At 46.1% G+C, this 18788-nt stretch overlaps 2 protein-coding genes across 3 annotated transcripts in view; one reads left to right on the forward strand and one right to left on the reverse strand.

Annotated features, from left to right (window-relative positions):
• CACNA2D3 (calcium voltage-gated channel auxiliary subunit alpha2delta 3) overlaps window positions 1–18788 on the forward strand; it is an 827325-nt gene that overhangs the window by 676054 nt on the left and 132483 nt on the right. The gene's annotated exons all lie outside the window — the stretch shown is intronic.
• Window positions 5482–15134, reverse strand: LRTM1 (leucine rich repeats and transmembrane domains 1). 2 transcript variants are annotated; one of them, XM_028152808.2, is made up of 3 exons: window positions 14847–15134; window positions 11716–12312; window positions 5482–6067 (listed from the first exon to the last, which is right to left on the reverse strand). In XM_028152808.2, the coding sequence occupies exons 1-3, from the start codon at window positions 14944–14946 to the stop codon at window positions 5634–5636; spliced, it is 1131 nt and encodes a 376-aa protein (XP_028008609.2). In that variant the 5' UTR covers window positions 14947–15134; the 3' UTR covers window positions 5482–5633. The 2 variants fall into 2 exon arrangements, 1 of the variants encoding a protein (XP_028008609.2); XR_008558893.1 differs by lacking the exons at window positions 5482–6067; window positions 11716–12312 and adding an exon at window positions 13807–13979.

Here is an 18788-nt window from a genome sequence, read left to right on the forward strand (position 1 = left end):
AGCATAAGAATGGAGACTTTAGACTATTTCTCTCTTCCTTTACATCCCACTCATCTGTCGGAAGATCACATCTTTGCTTTGCATAGCGGGCATTCCTCCTGGAGACTTGGATATGATTGACCAGTATTTTTAATTTCTAGTAACCCCACAACTTTTCTTCTGTGTGTTCATGAAGATTTCAGTGGGAAACACTACTTATTAGCCATGTCTATTTTATTGTTTTCTCAAATAATACAAGGCAGTGCAGCTGAGTTTCTTCCCCTTCCATCTAAGAACATCTTTTCCAGCCCAGCAGAGTCTATGTGCCAGGAAAACCCTCATTTCCCCATTTTGCCTTGGCTTCTTAGGCTGGCTTTCTGGGTGTTGGTGGGACCAGAGCTCTGGCAGGGACATGCTGGTTGGGGGTTGGGTTTCTTTTCTCTGCCATGTTTTAAGAGCTGGCAGTGCCAGGGAAGGAGTCCAGCTCTGACTTCCTCAAACTTGTCACATTCCAAAAAGTGCCCAGAGTTTGGCCTTAGGAAGATCTGCATCTGAATGTCTACTCCACTATTTATTACTTACTAGTGCCTTGAACAAGTGACCCAAAACCCAGTGGTTGTGTTTCTTCATCTATTATGTGGCAGCAAAGTGCCCCCATGTTCTGGTCAATATGAGGCTTAGAAAAAATAACAGTAATATACTTGGAAACCAACCAGCACAAAATTGTGTGCTCAGTCAATTTTTATGGTGGTACTATAATTGTCTTCATCCAAACAATTAATATAATAACGTCATAGTCTTGACATTGTGGTTCACACAGAGTGAATAAAGAATGGCGGGACTGAGTTGAACCATCCATACTAACTCCATGCTCCTGCAACTGCATTTACCAGGCCTGTGATTAATTACCTGTGTGACTTTGGGGAAGTTCCTTTCCTTTTCCATGCTTCTGTTTCCCATCCTATATAATAAAAGCCTAATATGCAAATCAACCAAACTGTGGAATGACCAGTCACTGTGACGTGCACTGACCACCAGGGGGCAGATGATCAATGCAGGAGCTGCCCCCAGCCAGCAGGCCCCAGGCCAGCCAAGGCAGGTGCCAGTGGAGGCCCTCCCTCCCCTGGATCACCCCGCTGATTGCCCCGCAGAGGGAGGCGACCGGCAGCGGCGGCAGGGGATGGGACCAGCAAGCAGGCAGCACCAGGCCGGCCAAGGCTGGTGCCAGTGGGGACCCCGATTGCCCTTCCCAGTCTCCCCACAGATCGGCCCTGATCGCTGGCCAGGCCTAGGGACCCTACTCATGCACGAATTTTGTGCACCAGGCCTCTAGTTTATAAAATAAGAACATGGGGGTAGCAAGTAGGTTTAATCTGATATGTCAACTTCAATTAATCAGAAGAAGGTACCTATAAAACAGTTTTAACCTTTTGCACTCGGATGTCGAGTGTGACTCAACACGGTTAGCATCGGTAGCAGCTCGAGAAAAAAGCAAGCGAGTGCAAAGGGTTAACAGGATTCTGAGGCCTTGGCTGGGCTCAGTAGATACACATTCTATCATCTACTAGCAATGTCTGAAATGGGTAGGGAAGTTAGTCACAGCTATCCCGAAATTTGCCAGATGTAGACTAAATGCTTTCAACAGACCTTCCTAATTCCCAATCCTCTGGTCTTTTTTCTGGGTCTGCTTTACGGCCCTTTGTAATTGGGTGACATCTTATTCATCGAAATGAATATTCAGTGTTGTCAGAGTGAAGAATAGGTATGGACACTGAAGGAGACTGGTGGACTATGAAGTTGCTTCTTTGAATGGGATGGGGGTTTCTTTGATATCTCAATGCAATTTGAGTATTTAAAAAATAAAGCATTTCATTAGAAGGGAAAACAGGCTAGTTCCCTGAAGTTGCACATCACAACCCAGTCATGCCATGTGGGGTTGGAATATCATTTGCTGGTAGGTTTCTGTCTAATAGCATTAAACAATGGACACACTGGTGGGTTTGACCAGACTGGAAACATTTATTTCCGGATCTGCAACAGAACGTTATAGCTTTCTAACCGTTGTATACTTGTATTAATGTGTGCTCCAGATCAATTCTTTTATATGGATTTAGCCACTTCCTTTGATATTTAGGAGTTAAGACAAGAGTGTCTTATTTCTGGGGTAACTTGGTTAACTCAAGTAATGAGATTTGATCTTCATGAATCTTTAGGAGATGCTGTGAATCACTTTTCAGTCTTCCATTTTTGTAAGGAAAGAGAAAACCTCCATTTGTCCATTGGCACTTTATCATTGTAAGCACAAGATTCTGCCTGCAGGGACAGGGACCTTTGCCTTAATTTTGAAAGCTTTTTCGATATAGATTTGATACTTGGTCTCCTTTCTACACAATCCCCATGGCATTCTTCATACTCCCTCCTGTTGGCCTCACTTCAGAGAGCTACAAGCATCCTTGGGTCCTGCTCTTATGAATCTGTGATTTCTGGCAAAGCAAAAATCGCCAGTCTATAATCACACTGTTCCACGAAATACAGTGAAAAAATTCTATTGTAGATGGTTTTCTCAGAAACAGTCAACAGTCAGCGTGCTTTTTGTTCACAGTGTACCCTCAGCAAGACTCTTGATGGAAGGCCATTTTTATAGGGGAATCTATGAATATGACAAGACAGCGGCAATAAACAGCTGAAAGTAATCTGTGAGGCGTTTGCAAATTACCCCTCATGCGCTGTAGTGGTTGCAGAAGATAATTTGTGGTTCTCGCAGAATACCCTGCAAATTGGGTCTTTCATCTGAGATGTTTTTTACGGTTAAAACATTTCATTTCTCATATTAACAAATGATAACTCTGCATTTGTTAATCTAAACAATTTGATTTATATTTTTCTGTGCTAAGAAGCTGTTGACATTTCAGGGTAAGTAATTATTTTCATTGCCAACTGCCGTTTGTGGTGATTGTAGGCAAAAGATAGAAATCGGAATGTACGTATGCACCATTTTAATCATTTTTCTTAAAGACTGTTTATAAAGCAGGAATCTGTTTGCCTGAGTTATCATCTGTACTTAGAAATCTAATAGGACACGGGTGTTGACGAGTGAGGGTTCTAGCCACGTTCAGGGTTTTCTGTGCTGTATTGGATGCTCTCCATGTGATCGCTGCGGACAGGGGACAGGGCTGCCTGCAGTGTCACCAAACCTCTGGCAGAGCCCTGAGCGCTGACAGTCTGAAATCACAGCAGTGAGAGGAAATGGATTATTGGCCTCAGTAGATCTCAGCTTATATAATATCTGTTCAAGTATCTCCCAGGGTGGTTGCCAGGATTACATGACAGATGCTCGAGAGAACACCTCGCACTATGCCTGGTACATAGCGCAAGCTCTGGAAACATTTGGTGAAATGGGGACAACATGAAAAAGGATCATCTGAATTTCCTTTCTCATACTGCTTTCTTGTCCAAGGACTCAAAGTCCAGGGCAAGAGAAAGGAAGATTTTTTTTTACTACATCCTTCAACCGGATGTTCAGCCTTGCCAACTGAGCCGGAAGGAGACACCAGGACTGGGGTGGAACAGCTGGCTTTCTCTGGGGTCTCTTTTTGATCTTAAAATCCATGCTAATTTTTCAATCCACTCTTTAACATATCCAGGTTTATTTTAATATTCAGGAAAATTAACATCAAAGTTTATACTTTCCCCCCAGAAAAATCATTTAGCAAAATTGCTGCTTCGAAAAGATGGTCCATCATTAGCTTGTGGGTGTGCGTGAAGCCCACACTAGCTGTGAAGCACTGTGGGCAGGGGTAGGTAGATGGCCTCTGTGATGATTAGGGGCAGGTTGGTGTGTGTCCTGCAGGGTAGGCTGTGGTAGGTTCATCGTCTGCTTTCCTCAGCTCCTTATACTGCTGGGTAGAGCTCTGGCCACATCAGACAAGTCACCACGCCTGCATGTTCAGACCTCCCATTCACATTTCAGGTCAGGGAATGAACTACTGATTTAGGACTCAAACCAATTTTTCCATGGCCTGAAGGAGTGAATGTAGAGCCAGTACCCTGAATGGCAAATGTATTTTATCCTTTGAACCAACTTCAATTGATTAGTTCTGGTTGCCTACAGTGCTGTCTTAAGAAGGCATCTGTGGTGCATAGAGGCTCAGCTGGGAAGAGTGCTGGGATTGATTAGCAATGTCTGTCAAGGTCTCTGGAGGGATAGCTTGCTCTCTAGTTGCCATTGTGTGCTTTTGATGTGTCTTTCACTCTTCTGTGTAAAGTGATTTTTTAATACTAACAGGTGACTAAGTATGAGACGGGCCATCATGAGAGAGAGCAGGTAGATTCCACTTTAAGAAAACCTGGCATGAGAAAATGCAAATTTACAAAATGCATAAATCTGGAGCTCATTATTGTCATTACAGAAAGATTCCATGAAAGGTTCCTTTAAATAGCGAGCTCCCCTACTGCATTAAAATGATGATTCAATTTACAGAAATTCACTTTGCATGCAACTCTTCAGGACCGTGTCTGTGCAGTAAAGCAAGCCCCACCTGATTGTTTTAAACCACGGCCTACATGCTGTTCAGGGTGGCTGCTGCCACATATCTCCAGTCTCTTGATAATTCCCACTCTCTTCAGACTTCCTTTTTCCTTCCTCTTCCAGAGTGTTGAGTAGACAATCTGGGTGGTGGTCAATAGCTGCTGGCTCCCACCCCACCGCGGCTGCGTTTCATTAGTGGGTAAACTGATTGCTCCGCGTGTGTTTACGCGTGGGTGTGGCTGTCCAAGTCTGCGCACTCGTGCACTCTGGTGTGGATGCAGATACACACAAGCCCTTCCCTCGCTCTCAGCCCACCCTAAATTCATTCCTGCTGTGAGTTACAAATGCAAGGTTCCACTCGCCTGGTGGATATGGCCTTTCAATGAGATGTGCCCCGGATTCCAGCTCCCCGTCTTCTTTGTGTTTGTTTATATGTTATTTACCCTCGCATCTAAAACCTTCCCCAGGCCCTGGGCCCGAGTCCCATTATGCAGACATGAAACCCTCTTCTTCCTCTGTGGCCTAGAAAGCCCCAAATGGTTTTCTAATTTAGAAAATTAAATATAATCTGACTCTTGTGGCAGGCTACAAAATTCCGGACCAACAGACGCTCCCATTAAATATGTAACATACACAACATCTAAAAGTATCACCAATCTAGCATGAACTTGAATTATAGAGGCATTCGGTGCCCCTTGGGTAAGATCACCAGCCTCTTCCCAGGCGCTCACAATTGGGCAGCTTTCCAATGGACCGTAAAGCTCCTAGGAATGCTGACTGGCACACGTGTTTGCCTTTCTGTGCTCTGTAAAAGCAACTTCATGCAGGGAAGAGGACCTTAAAGAGATGGTAGCCCCCCTTCCTCTGTGCACGGCCTTCTCCCACATAGAATAAGTCTAAATAAACTTCTCAGGCACAGAACACAAGTATCATCTCTAGTTCATCTACAGTATTTAAAAAAAAAAAATCTCAACATAAATTTCTTCTCCGAAATATTTTTTAAAGACACATCCTTTTTGTTTTCTTTTGGAAAAAGCAAAATGAGGCAGGAACGGTGGACATATCAGCCCTCCTCAGAGACTATCTTCTGGCCTAAAGTGATTATTCCTATTTGAGACGAAAGCGCTCAAGCTGGCGGGCTGTCAAGCAGCTCTTTTCCTTCTGTCTTCGCAGGCTCGATGGTTTGAGCCAAGGGTGCCTCCCGGTAATGGGCTGCAATAGCTGCATAGGTGCAGCCATAGATGGTGGCCACCAGCATCATGAGACACAGGATCCCGCACAAAACCCCGGCGATGATGACCGTGACCAAGGCGCGACGCAGATTGGCGGGCCTGGGCTTGGGTTTGAGCTCACACTCTGACTGGTCTTGCTCCTCCACACTGTGGCTCTTAGGAGGCCTCAGGACAGCCTGCTGAGCAGGACCGAGCAGCTGCCCTTGCCAGGACTCCAGATCTGGAGAGGGTGAAAGGCAGGGCTGGTACAGCTCGTGAGGGATTTTAAGGAGGTCCTTTCCCTTCCAGGTGTCTGGTGACGCACAGATGACACTGTCCATGACTCCCCCTTAAAAAAAAAAAAAAAAAAAAAAAGCAAAAGCAAAGGATGATAACAGAGCCTGACACAATTGATTAGTTCTGAATTCCAAAGCCTCAACCTGTGAAAAGTTCGGCAGATGGAATTTATAAAGCACCTTTTCTCCCCCCTTGAAGTCAAAGAACTTAACAACTACATTTTATGATTTTAGGATTTCTAAATTGGCCAAATGCTGAAAACGCCACACTAAATTGGCAATTATGTCTGACCAAGAATTCATTAGAAGCCAGGTCACCTTTGCCTTATAAAACGCCAAGGGCAAAGCGATGCGAAGCTGACAAGAAGGGGCACTGGAGGCCAACCTGAGGGCACTCACGCCCCTAATGAAGCCCTCTACACAAACAAACCTATTGTACAAGCTCCCATTGGACATCTTAAAAAAACAACAACACACGATAAAAATAAAACAAACCTCCTTTGTTGTGATGTTATGTGTTAATTACAAAGACCCTATGTGTCTGGCAACACTCTTCAGTGTTGCCAAATGGGAGGTCGTGGTCTTGGAGTGTTTTGCATATCTGAAGATTTGGTAGTTACATTAGTTAAATGTAATCATGGGATTAAGGGTCATTAACATGTCTCTTCGTGCTTTGAAACATTTAGAACTTGGGAGTACGGAACTTTCCAGTGGCTTTTAGACTCAGTTTCTATTCTCTGTAAGGTGACTGATTTCCTGAGATATGTAGACCACGTGCCTAGTAATTCTTTTCTTGAAAGAGCAATGGGCTAACGAACAAGTTCCTTCCAGCCAAGCTTGATCACCAATTTACTATGTGACCTCGGGTAAATAAACTTCTCTGACTGCAACTTTTGCCATGAAAATACCTATTTGTATCCAACTCGATAGTTTATGAAGCACTGTTAGATCAGTCCTCACAACTCCGCTACAACGGTCATTCTTGTCCAAGGTCACCCAGGTCATAAGGGGACAGAACATCCAAACCCAGCTCACTCCCTTGATCCCTGATTTCCCCACTATACTCGGTGTCTGTTTCTGCTTCCTCCCCTCTATCTATTTCCTCCTTCCTGCCGTGTCCCAAGGTCAGCGGAGTTACACAATGACCTTCAGTAAAGCCTTTCTTTGCTGGGGCCTAGACCCACCCCCATGACCAGTGGCTCGGTTCCCCTGGCTGCCCTGAACTCTCTTGCTCCACCCCTAGGGATGGCTGTGAAGCCGGACACCACTCTCAGCCAAGGGAGACGGCAGGTTCTTTGTACATGCCACAGGTGAACTCTGAAATAACTCGGGAAAGTCACACGTGGGAGGCGGTCACTTCAGTAGGAGTCGAACCTCCCCTTTCGTGGCACTGCAGTGATTGGGGAACGCCTTCTCTCACATCATTCTATCTGAGCCTTATAAGCTGAGTCCTACGTGGCCCCATTAGTAGATGGCGCCATTCTGCAATGCAAGGGTTATCTAGCCCAGGTCACATCGGGGTTAGAGGCTTTGACAAAATTCACCCCACACCTCTTTTGCTACCGCTGCTTGAAACTGAATCTGAAACTGCCAGCCTCCTGGGCCCCCCTGGCTTCGTCAGTAACCCCCTGAGCCAAGAGCCCCAACTCTAAAGTAAACAGGTGTCAGAGGAACGTCCTCCTTTCTGACGGATGTGCAGGTGGCCAGGGGTGCAGGGTGGCTGCTCCAGAGGAGCCCAGGGTACAGCCAGGCTGCGCTGCGATTGAGGATCCCTGCCTCATGCACCATTTTATGCCGTGCCCCGGGGTTTGTTGTAAGGCAGAAGGCCAGAGAGAGAGAAATGGGGTGTGGGGCTTTGAGAAGAAGTCATGGCACGCAACCTGGCCAAAGAGCACTGAGACTGCCACCAGGGGACAAAGGCCCGCCTGCCATGGGACCGGCAGCCCAGCAGCTGGCTTCTCCGAGACCAGGATGGCTCACCCAGTCACTCCAGGCTTAAGCACGGTCTTTCCCTGCTTCCAGGCTTCCTGCTGCTCAATATTAGAGTGTGGGGCATGGCCTTGGGACCCGGGGGCAAGGAAATACACACACTAGAGCCCAGGACATGGCTGGAAGGCAGGGGTTGTGGCCACCAAGAGCTCCATGGCCTCCTGTGCACCTGTGTCCTCAGCCGAGATTCACGTCCCAGCCTTCCACCCGGGAGGCATGTTTGCTGACAGCTTGAGGGTCCCACACCCTCTAGACTCCTGGAAGCTGACATGGCAAGAAGCTCCAGCTTGCCAAGCACTCGTTATTCCCCGTCTGGCCACTGGAAGCTCTTAACCACTGTCTTGGAAGAAAGTTGATTTAAATCTTGAGTCTGACCATCATTTAGCTGTGCAATTCTAAGAAAATTACTTGACCATTCTGTGCTCTGCCTGCTCATCTGGAAAGTGGGAGGGGGAAATAATGAAATTCACCCCATAAGACTGCTCTGAGGACTAACATATATCAAGTTGGATAACATATATCAAGTGTTTAGCACAATACCTAGCCTAGAATAAATGTTTAATACAGACAGCTGTTAGCGTAAAAGTGATTTGTTACTTATGAATGGAGAGGGAGGAATACTAATGACAAAATCTATGCACATGTTTTTGTGGGGAAGACATTATTAAGTATTCACCACAGCATGTGTTTTGGCTGGGGCCCACAGGAAGATGAAGTTTCCCCACCCTCTGTGGTCAGGTTGGGGCCGTGTGACTGAGTTCTGGCCACTGGAACCAGCGAATGTCACTTCTAGGCCCAAAAACCCCTGCTTAATCCTCCAAGCACTTTGTTCCCATTTGGTGTTAACCTTAGCGGCCACGTGGTCAAGTTGGCAATGTGGAAAGCTGGAAGGGGCTTAAGTCCCTGAAGGACTGCACCAATCCCAGCCCCTCCCCCAACTCCCATGGACTCTGACACGAGTGCCTTCTATTGTGTGCATCACTGAGATGGTTGTCAATCAATCAGCCTGTCCTGACTAACACTGCTAGGGTTTGTATCTATTTATGCTTCTTTTGTAAAGGAGGTCTTGACCAGTGTACCTAGCCCTTCGTTTTACCTTTATTCAATAAATCAATAGTCAGATTGTCTTCTACATCTAGCATCTATTTGGGGGGGACAGTTTCCTAGTTATTTTGGGTCCCCCAGATCTTGTGACCCCCAAATCCATTTCACCTTCTACAGAAGGGCTGTTGTCTGTGCCAGGCAGCTCTGCCGTGAGGAGGCATTGAACTGAGTCACGGAATCAGAGGACCAGAATAGGTCTCAGGAGCTCCTGGCTCAGTACTGTCAGTTTCCACCTGGTGACCTGAGAGCTGGTGAGGGGCATGGCTATCCAATGATCACCAGCAAGTTTGTGGCAGAGCATCCCTCCCTCCCATGTTCCTTCTAGTGTCCTGAACCTAGGAACTATCTTCTTTCTTTGTCATGAAATATTCTTCTTTGGTAAAAACTATCTTTTTATGGAGGTTTGGCTCATGTTTACCATTTAGTCTAAAACACAATAGCTGAAGCCACTTCACTCCTAGATGTAAGAAAGATTTTTACCACCGTATGTAGTCCCTGTTGTAGGTCAACTCTAAGATTAGCTGCTTAGTGATAAGCTGTTTGCTTCTACATTGTTGAGAGGGATTCTCAAATCGACATTGTGTACTTGAACTCAGGTGAGCTCTAACCTGCTTCCTTCTGTGCTTTAAGCTGCTACACCATCCAACTCGGCTGACTCCCTAATTCACATCCTTAGCTCTGCTGTCTCCCTGTATCAGAGAGGCTCAAACGTACATCCATCTATGCAACAGCTTCCCTGGACAGGAAATGTGCATCTCAAACTTGATCTTACCCCAACTGAGGTGTTATTTATTCTCTCTCACACACACTCACCCACTTCCTCCTTCCCCATTCCCCAGTCTGCCCCTTGTCAGCTATTGGCATCCTTTATCTGGTTATTCCTGCAGGACAAAAATTTGAATTTTCCATGATTACTCTCCTTCATCTTCCAGTCCAACCTGTTAGCAATTTCTATCAGTTCAGTATTTCAAATATCTCCCAAGGTTGATTACTTCTCACCAGCCTGGTCTGGGCCACCTCCACCTCTTCCCTGGATGACCGATTACTTCTCCCTCATTCCCCTGCTTCTTCTCTGATAGTCAGCTCTCCCTAGAGTCTGCAGAGTGACCTTTTAAACTTTAATCAGATCACATTGTTCCTCTAAGTAAAATTCAGGAGATTTTTATCTCGCCTAAAATAAAATCCAAAGGCCTCCGCCTGCTCTTCAGGTTCCTACCTGATGGGCCCTGAGTACTTGTGTTATCTTATCTCTGTCTTCTCTCTCACTCCCTTCCTCTGCTCCAGGCACTCTTTTGTCCTTAGTCAAACCACGCTCACTCCTGTCAGCCGGTCAGGCCCTCTGCACTGCTTCCTCACCTCCACTTAGCTCACAGCTCGTGCCTCCTGAGCAGGTTCTGCTGGCCCATGTCTCCTTCTTGGAGAGGCCTTCCCTGGCCTTCCTATCTAAAGTGGAACCCCATCCCATCTCTCCCTCCCCTTCCCCTGCCTCAGTTTCCCTAGCACTAACTGCTTTCTGAACATAGATATTTGTTATCTTATTTACCATCTGTTCCTACCACCAGGTCATAAACTGTGATGATAGGGATTTTCTTATTCAATTACCTTTTCTTGGTGCCTAGAAAAGTGCCAGGCATATAATAAGAGGCACTCACATATAGGGATGAATAAATGAACCACTGCGATGTAGAGGGAGGACCTAGGGCCAAGACTCAAAGCCATTCACTCTATTCTCTTCTGAGCTTCCAGTCTGTCATCTTGGGCAAGTTGCTGAGCCTCTCTAGGCCTCCATTTCCCATTGGTTACAAGCTAGTATTGACAAACTTTTCTCTAAAGGGCCAATGGCAAATATGGTGAGCTTTGCTGTATATATCCTGTCAAAACTATTCAAGTTTGCCCTTAGAGTGCAAAATAGCCACAAAGAATAAATAACAAATGGGCATGGGTGTGTTCTAATAAGTCTTTCTTTACCAAAACGGGGGTGGGCTGGATTTGGCCTTCGGGCCGTTGCTTGCTGACCCCTGGGGGATTTCCAGATTCCCTCATCTTTAATATTCTAGGATCGCTTGCTTTGATTTTGACATCTGGTTAAAGAAATAGTCACTTTAGAGAGGGGGCCCTGTTGCACCCAACTTCAGTAGCTGGTATTTGCTAACGCAGAGGGACCCCCTTAGGGAGGATGTGTAGCTGTCGGTGGGTGGAGGCAGGCACAGAGGGGAATGTCCCAGGGACAGATACCAGGCCACAGGTGGATCACATTTGAAAACTGAATTTGATTCCAGTTTGGAGGTCAGCAGTTATTCAGATGGAGACCAAATTTCCCTCCTTTTTAAGGGCCCACAGTTTCCTGATAAATAATTTAATGCTGTTGTCACTTAAAAAGTGAAAAGTTATCTCCATGAACTGGATTTGTAAAATGACTTTAAGAACCTGAATGTAAACCTCTTTTAATGACTCATGTCTCCGCCATACTGTGACATGACACCAATGAGGACAAAACTTCTACGGGCCCCTCGTGCACCCCTCAAGGTCCTCTCTAATACAGAGAACAGATGAGGTTTATCCCAGGCGAGTAAACCACAGACGGGCTTTCCAAACAGACGTTACTCACCTTTATAGATAAATTTCTCCAGCCAGAGTTTGAGACCCAGCAAGTAGCAATTGCATTTCCAGAGGTTGTCCTTGAGAAAGAGAAGCTTCACGCTGGACATGGATTCTAGGAGCACCCGATCCAGCTGCTGAAGCTGGTTTCGTTGGACCGCAAACAGGGTTAGGTTCTCCCAGCGCTCACCCAAGGAGGTTGGAAGGTGGCTGATGTTGTTGGATGACACATCAAGCTCCCTCAGCTGAGGGAGGGAATGGAAAAGTCCGCTTTCCAAGGAATGTAGGGAGTTCTGGGTCAGGTTTAAGACCCGCAAGTGCCGAAGTCCATGGAAAGCTCCTGGGGCCAGAATGGAAAGCGAATTGTTGCCCAAGTTCAAGGTCGTGAGCTGTGGCACTGACCTAAATGCAGAAGCAGAAAGCTGGTGTATCTGGTTATCTTGTAAATGCAGCGTGAGAGTCTGAGGAGGCAAATCGGGAGGGATTTCAGCCAGACCCTGGCGGCTGCAGTCTACAGAATTCAAGGACGCTTGACAGCGGCACTCCTCAGGGCAGCCGCAAGCCACCGGGAGCAGGAAAACCACACTCGAGAGCAGGAGCAGCTCACCTAGGACAAACAGAAAGGAACTGGGATAGGAACCAGCTTGTCAGTGGCGCCATCATTTCCTCCCCTGTGGAACACAGGCAATGCGATTCTGAGCCAGCTAACACCTTGCACCACTTTTCATAGACTTGGTGCATCCCCAGTGCCAATTCCTTCTGCACCTCCTGTGTTAACATTGTCAGAAGCCTTGGAAAAGACACTTTCTCAGCGGCTCAGAAATCAGAACATGGGAGATTTTAGGATGTTGAATAGAAAGGTGAAAACATCTTTCGGAAGCACGTGCCCTGGTAGGGAACAGCAAAATCACCCGGGCCAGAGTGTGACAGGTGATAGGGAGTTCAGGTAGTCACATTTCTAAAAAGTGTGCCCCATCAGTGCGAGCCGTGAGAACTTTCTGTGGGGATGTGAACACCCTACATCTGCTGTCCAGTATGGTAGCCACTGGCTGTGTGTAGCTACTGAGCTCTGAAAGGTGACAACGGTAGCCCAGGAACTGAATTCTTATTTGCATTTAATTTTAATTAATCTAAATGTGACTAGCCACATGGTGCCAGTGGGTAGCACATTGGATAGGACAGTTCTAACACATTCCTACAGACTGGCTGGTGTGGCTCAGTGATCGAGTGGCGACCTAGGAACCAGGAGGTTATGATTTGATTCCTAGTAGCAGGTGTGCAGGAGGCAGCTGATCTATGATTCTCTCCCATCATTAATGTTTCTATTTCTCTCTCCCTCTCCTTTCCTCTCTGAAATAAAAAATATATATATTGAAAAAATAATACTAGCTCTAGCATCTATATATAAAAGCCTAGCGACCAGAATGCCAGAACAACCGAATTGATGGGTTGCTTTAATGCACACTGCGGCCCTGATCACCCCCACCCGACCCCGATCGGGGTGGGGCTGGCCGGCCAACCTCCCACAGCTCCTCCCACTGGCCAGTCTGACGCCAATTTGCCCCAATCAGGGTAGGCCAGCTGGACCTCACCCAGCCAGAATATATATATATATTCCTCTTAACCTTGTAAATCTGGTTCTACTATTATCCCCATTTTGAAGTTGAGGCACCTGAGGCACAGACAATAGCTTCAAGAATAGCTTTGAATCACTGCCCACATATAAGTAGTAGAGTCATGATTTGAACCCAAGCAGTCTGCTTCCAGAGCCTGTCAGGGTTCTTACCTACTGTGCTTTTCTGCCTGTCAAATACTTTTACACACACACACACACACACACACACACACACACACGAACAAGCACATGCATAATACTGTTTTTTATAGTGGTTTATAATAACCTACATAAATATAATCATCAGCATGTTTTATTCTGCATTTTACTCTAGTCACTCAAAACTAATCTATTCATATGGATACATAGAGCACTAATTCATTTCTTTTAACTGCTGTACAATATTCCATGGTGGGGCCATGTCATTTACCACTTAGATCCTCCCTTACTGATGAGCATTTGAGTCATTGAAGTTTTCCCTCATTAGAAAGGATGCTGCAAAGAGCATTTATGCACAGAGCTCCCTGGCTGTGAGGAATGTGGCCGTGAAGAAATGTGGAAGAGGGTCTCTGGAATCAACCGAAAGATTCAGAGGATGGGAGTTTTCTAAGTACTGCTAGATTCTTCTCCAGAGTAGCTGTATCATCCCTTCTTTTCTGCTGAGATTTGAATTTCAAAATAGGGTAAATATCTGACAAGGACATTTTGTTCAATTGGTACAGGAATTCACAAGGCCACACAATAATATTGAAAACTCAAAATAATTACCTACTCATAAAAAGTGATCTTGAAAGAGGTTTGTTTGTTTGTTTTGGGCCTTAACTATGGAAAATAAAGCCTGGCTGTCAAATGTGCTGGAGCCTGTCCCTTGAATTCTCTCCGGATGTGAGCAGTGCTTTGGGGCAAAGGAAAGGTGTCTGGGGAGGTTCTGCTCACTATAATTGAGCTCAGGGGATGCAGGACATCACAGCCCCTTCCCTCTTCCAAAATAGAAAAGAGCAAAGCCCTCGTTTTCCTTTCTAAATTTTGCAAATAACCTAAATGATTCCTTTCAAAGCCAAACATCTTTGCATCCGAGATTAGTCAACAATCTGCACTTTAGCTCTGGGTCTCAGGCGTTAATTGGTTGTAGGAAACCAAATCTTCAGCAAGAAAACAAGTTTTCCCCAGAATCCACTGATCTATTAATGAAAGGCATATCTTTCCAAGATTGCAGCCAGTTAGTTCATTCTTTCTTTTGTCCCACTCCACCCTCCTCCAAAGGGGATGACCTATGGACTCCAACTTGAAGCATGGTGTTTTGTATGAAATGGCCAATGACATGGCAACTGCATGCATCCCCATGCCTGCCTCTGACCCAACGTGGCACACATACATTCTCCCTCAAAGATATGTGTTTGATCTGTTTGGTCTTTAGAGACAGACAACGTGAAACTAGGTTTCCCACTGACACCTTTTGGAGGGGATCCCATGCCTCCCCAGGGGACTTCTCTAAGGGGCGAGGGGATGGACACAGCGTGGCTCACCTTTCATGACTACAGGCGTCCGTGTTGAACCTGCAGCCCTTCTATTAATTAGCAGATCAACATGCCGAGAGCATGGCCAACTCGCAGTCCAGCTTTTCATTCGCTTTTCCTGCTGCCTGCTTGTGCTTTCTTCAATGCAGAGACAGTTGTGGCTTTCAGGAGACCCTTATTCAAGCAGTCCTCTGCCTGTCTCCATCTGGCTGGGATTGTTTTCCATTACAGGGTCTTTTGACTGCGCCCCTCTTCTTTCTGAAAGTGTCGACCTCCCCGAGATCATCCCTGCCCGTCCCATTCAGATGACAAGCCACAGAAAGAACATTTGTCAACTCGGCGAACAGCTGTAGCATTCAAACATGACCCCGATGGCTGGGGCTTTTTGATTAGTTAATCTGCTTGAAGTCCAGGGCACCAAAATAAAACCGCCTGCTTAATCCGGTCGTGGTTTCTGAATTCTGTTGACTTAGTAACTGTGCTGTGTCAACCCTTGGCGGGTTGGGGGACGCTCACCGTGGATCCTTGAGCTGGGGGTCTGGCAACGGAGCCAGCAGAGTGTGTAATATGAGGACAAATTGGCCTGCTGGAGGCTGACACGGTTTCCACAGTGCACTTGTTTGGTCATCGGAGGCTTATTCAGCCAACATCCGTGGGGATTAGCTGTGTTGACAGGGCCTTGATGCCCTGAAATTCATAGCCACGGTTTCCTTTCGTGCACATCACAGTCTATTCTCCCTGGTGCCACAAATACTTCTCAGCTGCTTCTCTGCCTGCTCCCCACCTCCCCCTCCTACCACCTCCACCCCCATTCAATTGACCTTTTGGTTCACGTGACTTTGGAAATACTTCTCAATCTTTCAACGTTTCCCTGATTTTTCACCTATAAAACAATAAAAATGCCCCTGTGAGCTTCAGCAGGGGGAGGTCAATGAACTGTGACTTGTCTAATGGAAGCTGTTGGGAACTTTCCCACCGGGGATCGGAACATTTCTTTGAATGTGCAAATCCCCTGACATTTGCTGGGGTGGGGATGGCCCAAGCTGCCCTTCAACACGCTGAAATGCTCTGTGAGGCACGGCGACTAGTTGGAATGGTGAAAACGTGCTTTTCTGGAGGTGGCGTGGACTCCCTGGCCTCAGCCAGTGTCATGGGGCTGCAGAGTGTGGGATTTGGAGTCAGATGAGTCTGGATTTGAATTTGGTTTCATCATTCATCAGCTCTAAGTCTCTGGGCAAGTGACTGGTGCACCAGGAGCCCTTAGCCTCATCTGTAACATGGGGAGAGCAGTGGTCCTCGCTTCACAAGATTGTTTCGGAGTTAAATAAAGCAATACGTGCCATGGCCCAGGGTGCCTTCATACATGCTCACAATTACCCAAGAGGATGTCTGCCAGGACCGTCATGCTGCTGCCTTTCAAAGGCCAACCTTGACTTGACAGGTAGAGGGAGGTCCTGACAACAGACCCGGAACCCTGACCCCTCAAGCCACTCCTGTGGTACCCAGGGAAGAGGCCCCTTGTGAATGAAGTGAAAAAATTGGACTCTGACTATCCTCAATAGCCTCATCTTCAGCCAATCCCCCTCCTGTCTCAGAGAACCCAACGTGCTCACCGTGACCCTTCCTGAAAAACCTGCTTTACTCATCCGCCACCTTTTGTCCTCCTATACCTTGGAGCATGGGAGATACAATGGGGGGAAAGTCAGGCGTAGGCGACAAGGAGCCATTAAAATCTTAATATGGGATAAATGGCCCCATCCTTCCTCCCTTCTTTCCCACCATCTGGTCTATTTTCAGGGGCATAGAATTTGATTATCATCATTCCTTGGTGATACATGACTATCGACGGTCCATATATAGCCTTAGGTCATTAATTCATCACAACATAACAAACACCTGTGAACCTAACACTCACTCTAAGAACTAGAAAGTTACCAATAACTCAAATCAACCTGTATGTCGCTGACTTTTCCAGGGGTTAGCAAACATATTTTGAAAGGGCCAAATAATAAATATTTAGACATTAAATATTTAGAGTACATTACAATCTTTGTGGCAACTACTCCACTCTGAAATAGGGAGAAGCCAATGATAGACAATCCATTAAAAAAGGGCATGTCTGTGTTCCCATAAAACCGTATTTACCAAGTCAGGTGGAGGGCTCGGTCACCCCACAGACCATGATTTGTGAACCCTGCTCTAGTTCTTTATGTAGTCCCTGCTGTCACTGCTCCACCATCATCACCTGTCACCCACCCCGACTTCTATAACCAGCTGGAAGTGTCTCCCTGTCTCCTCATCTATAGAATGGGAGATACAGGATGATCTTTAGGGTTCTGTTATGTGCAAAAGCTTTTCATTATGGTCAGAACGCCTGAGTGGACTTGAAAGGCCCTGTATTTACAGACTTGAGGGAGTTTGAACAAACAAAGACTTTGAGTGTCTCTTTGGGTTATAGCCGAGCTATTTAGCTTTGTTCTGCAGGGCCCAACTAGGGTCCACATCTTGAAAGATGAATACATGGATGGCACAGCTGGTGCAGGAGGCCAGGGCACCTGCAGGGTAACTTCAGACATCTGGGAACACCTGCAGTTAATGCCAGGCTGATGGCTAAATGAGGAAGCACACTTCCATGCTGCTTATACCCTAAAGCTGTGTAGTCTTAGACAAACCACAGAATCTCTCTGAGCCTTGGCTTCCTCATCTGTAGCATGTAGATAATATCTTCCTCAAAGGATCCAGGAAAGCCCTAGCCAGTTTTGCTCAGTGGATAGAGTGTCGTACTGAAGGGTCCTAGGTTCGATTCCAGTCAGGGGCACATGCCTGGGTTGTGGGCTCGATCCCCAGTGTGGGGCGTGCAGGAGGCAGCCAATCAATGATTCTCTCTCATCATTGATGTTTCTATCTCTTGCTTCCTTCTCCCTTCCTCTCTGAAATCAATAAAAATTTAAAATAATAATAATAATAATAATAATAATAATAATAATAAAGGATCCAGGAAGGATGAAGTGATATATATTAAGTGCACAGCTTAGGTCGTGCACTTAGGTCTGGAAGAGACCTATGCAGCAGATGATCAAAAGTGGCAATTTCTAGTAGCAGGTTGTATTCTTGGACCTCAAATAGTCTAGACTGGCTGCTCCCACCTAAAATGTGAATACTCTGAGAAGACGCAAAGAACCCCCACAGCTACAGGTTCCTTGGAGCATTGATTTACTGCTCAAAGAGGTCCTTTGGTTCTCTTTTGCTCCTGCTGACTCTAACTGTTGATTTTGAAGTGGGCAGTGCACACTTGGATGGAGAAGGACTTTGCATGCAGAGGCTGAGTGATTAATTCCATCTGACCTCAGCCCAGAGAACAAAGGGAGGGTTGTGATCTGCATGTTAATGCCTGCAGCATCTCTCCCTCCCTCCCTCCTCTCCCTCCCTTCCCCCCTCCTTCCCGCCATCAGCCAGATCCCAGAAGTATCAAGTCAACCCTGAATGCAAAAAAGTAGGAGAGATGCCAGATGTCAGGTCAGGCCAAGCCATTCCCCAGAGGGGAGGATGCCAAGGTGAGGGGTGAGGTGCTCCTGGTACCAAGACTTAGTCAAGAACCTTGTTTCCCACACAGAAACTTGCTTCAGACACACCCTCATAGATTGTGGTTACCATGACACCGAGATTGCAACAATTTCCTAGCTTCTCTATATTTCCAATATGTGTATAATATATAGACATATATTTCCTATACACTTTAGCCCATGTTAAGTCAGAATGTTTCCTACTATAAATTGGTCTATTTAACATTTCACTTCCCTCCAAAAAAAATAATAATAATCAACAATTATTAACTCTTAAAATTGTTGATGTCTTGAAATTCAGCAAATAGTATTTGCTCCCAGGTAATGTTATTCAGTTATTTTCAAAGAATATATTGGAGTTAAATATACTCACCTGGGAGGATACTCA

Source organism: Eptesicus fuscus, chromosome 18, assembly GCF_027574615.1.
Source record: "Eptesicus fuscus isolate TK198812 chromosome 18, DD_ASM_mEF_20220401, whole genome shotgun sequence".
NCBI classification, from domain to species: Eukaryota; Metazoa; Chordata; class Mammalia; order Chiroptera; family Vespertilionidae; genus Eptesicus; species Eptesicus fuscus.

Coding starts and splice junctions, on each gene's coding strand:
- LRTM1 (XM_028152808.2), bottom strand. CDS start 14,946: ATGAAAAGCTGGACTGCGAGTTGGCCATGCTCTCGGCATGTTGATCTG. Junction 12,313..14,846: donor GACGCCTGTAGTCATGAAAG/GTGAGCCACGCT, acceptor TGTTTGTCCTAG/GTGAGCTGCTCCTGCTCTCG. Junction 6,068..11,715: donor GGAGAAATTTATCTATAAAG/GTGAGTAACGTC, acceptor TTTTTTTTTAAG/GGGGAGTCATGGACAGTGTC.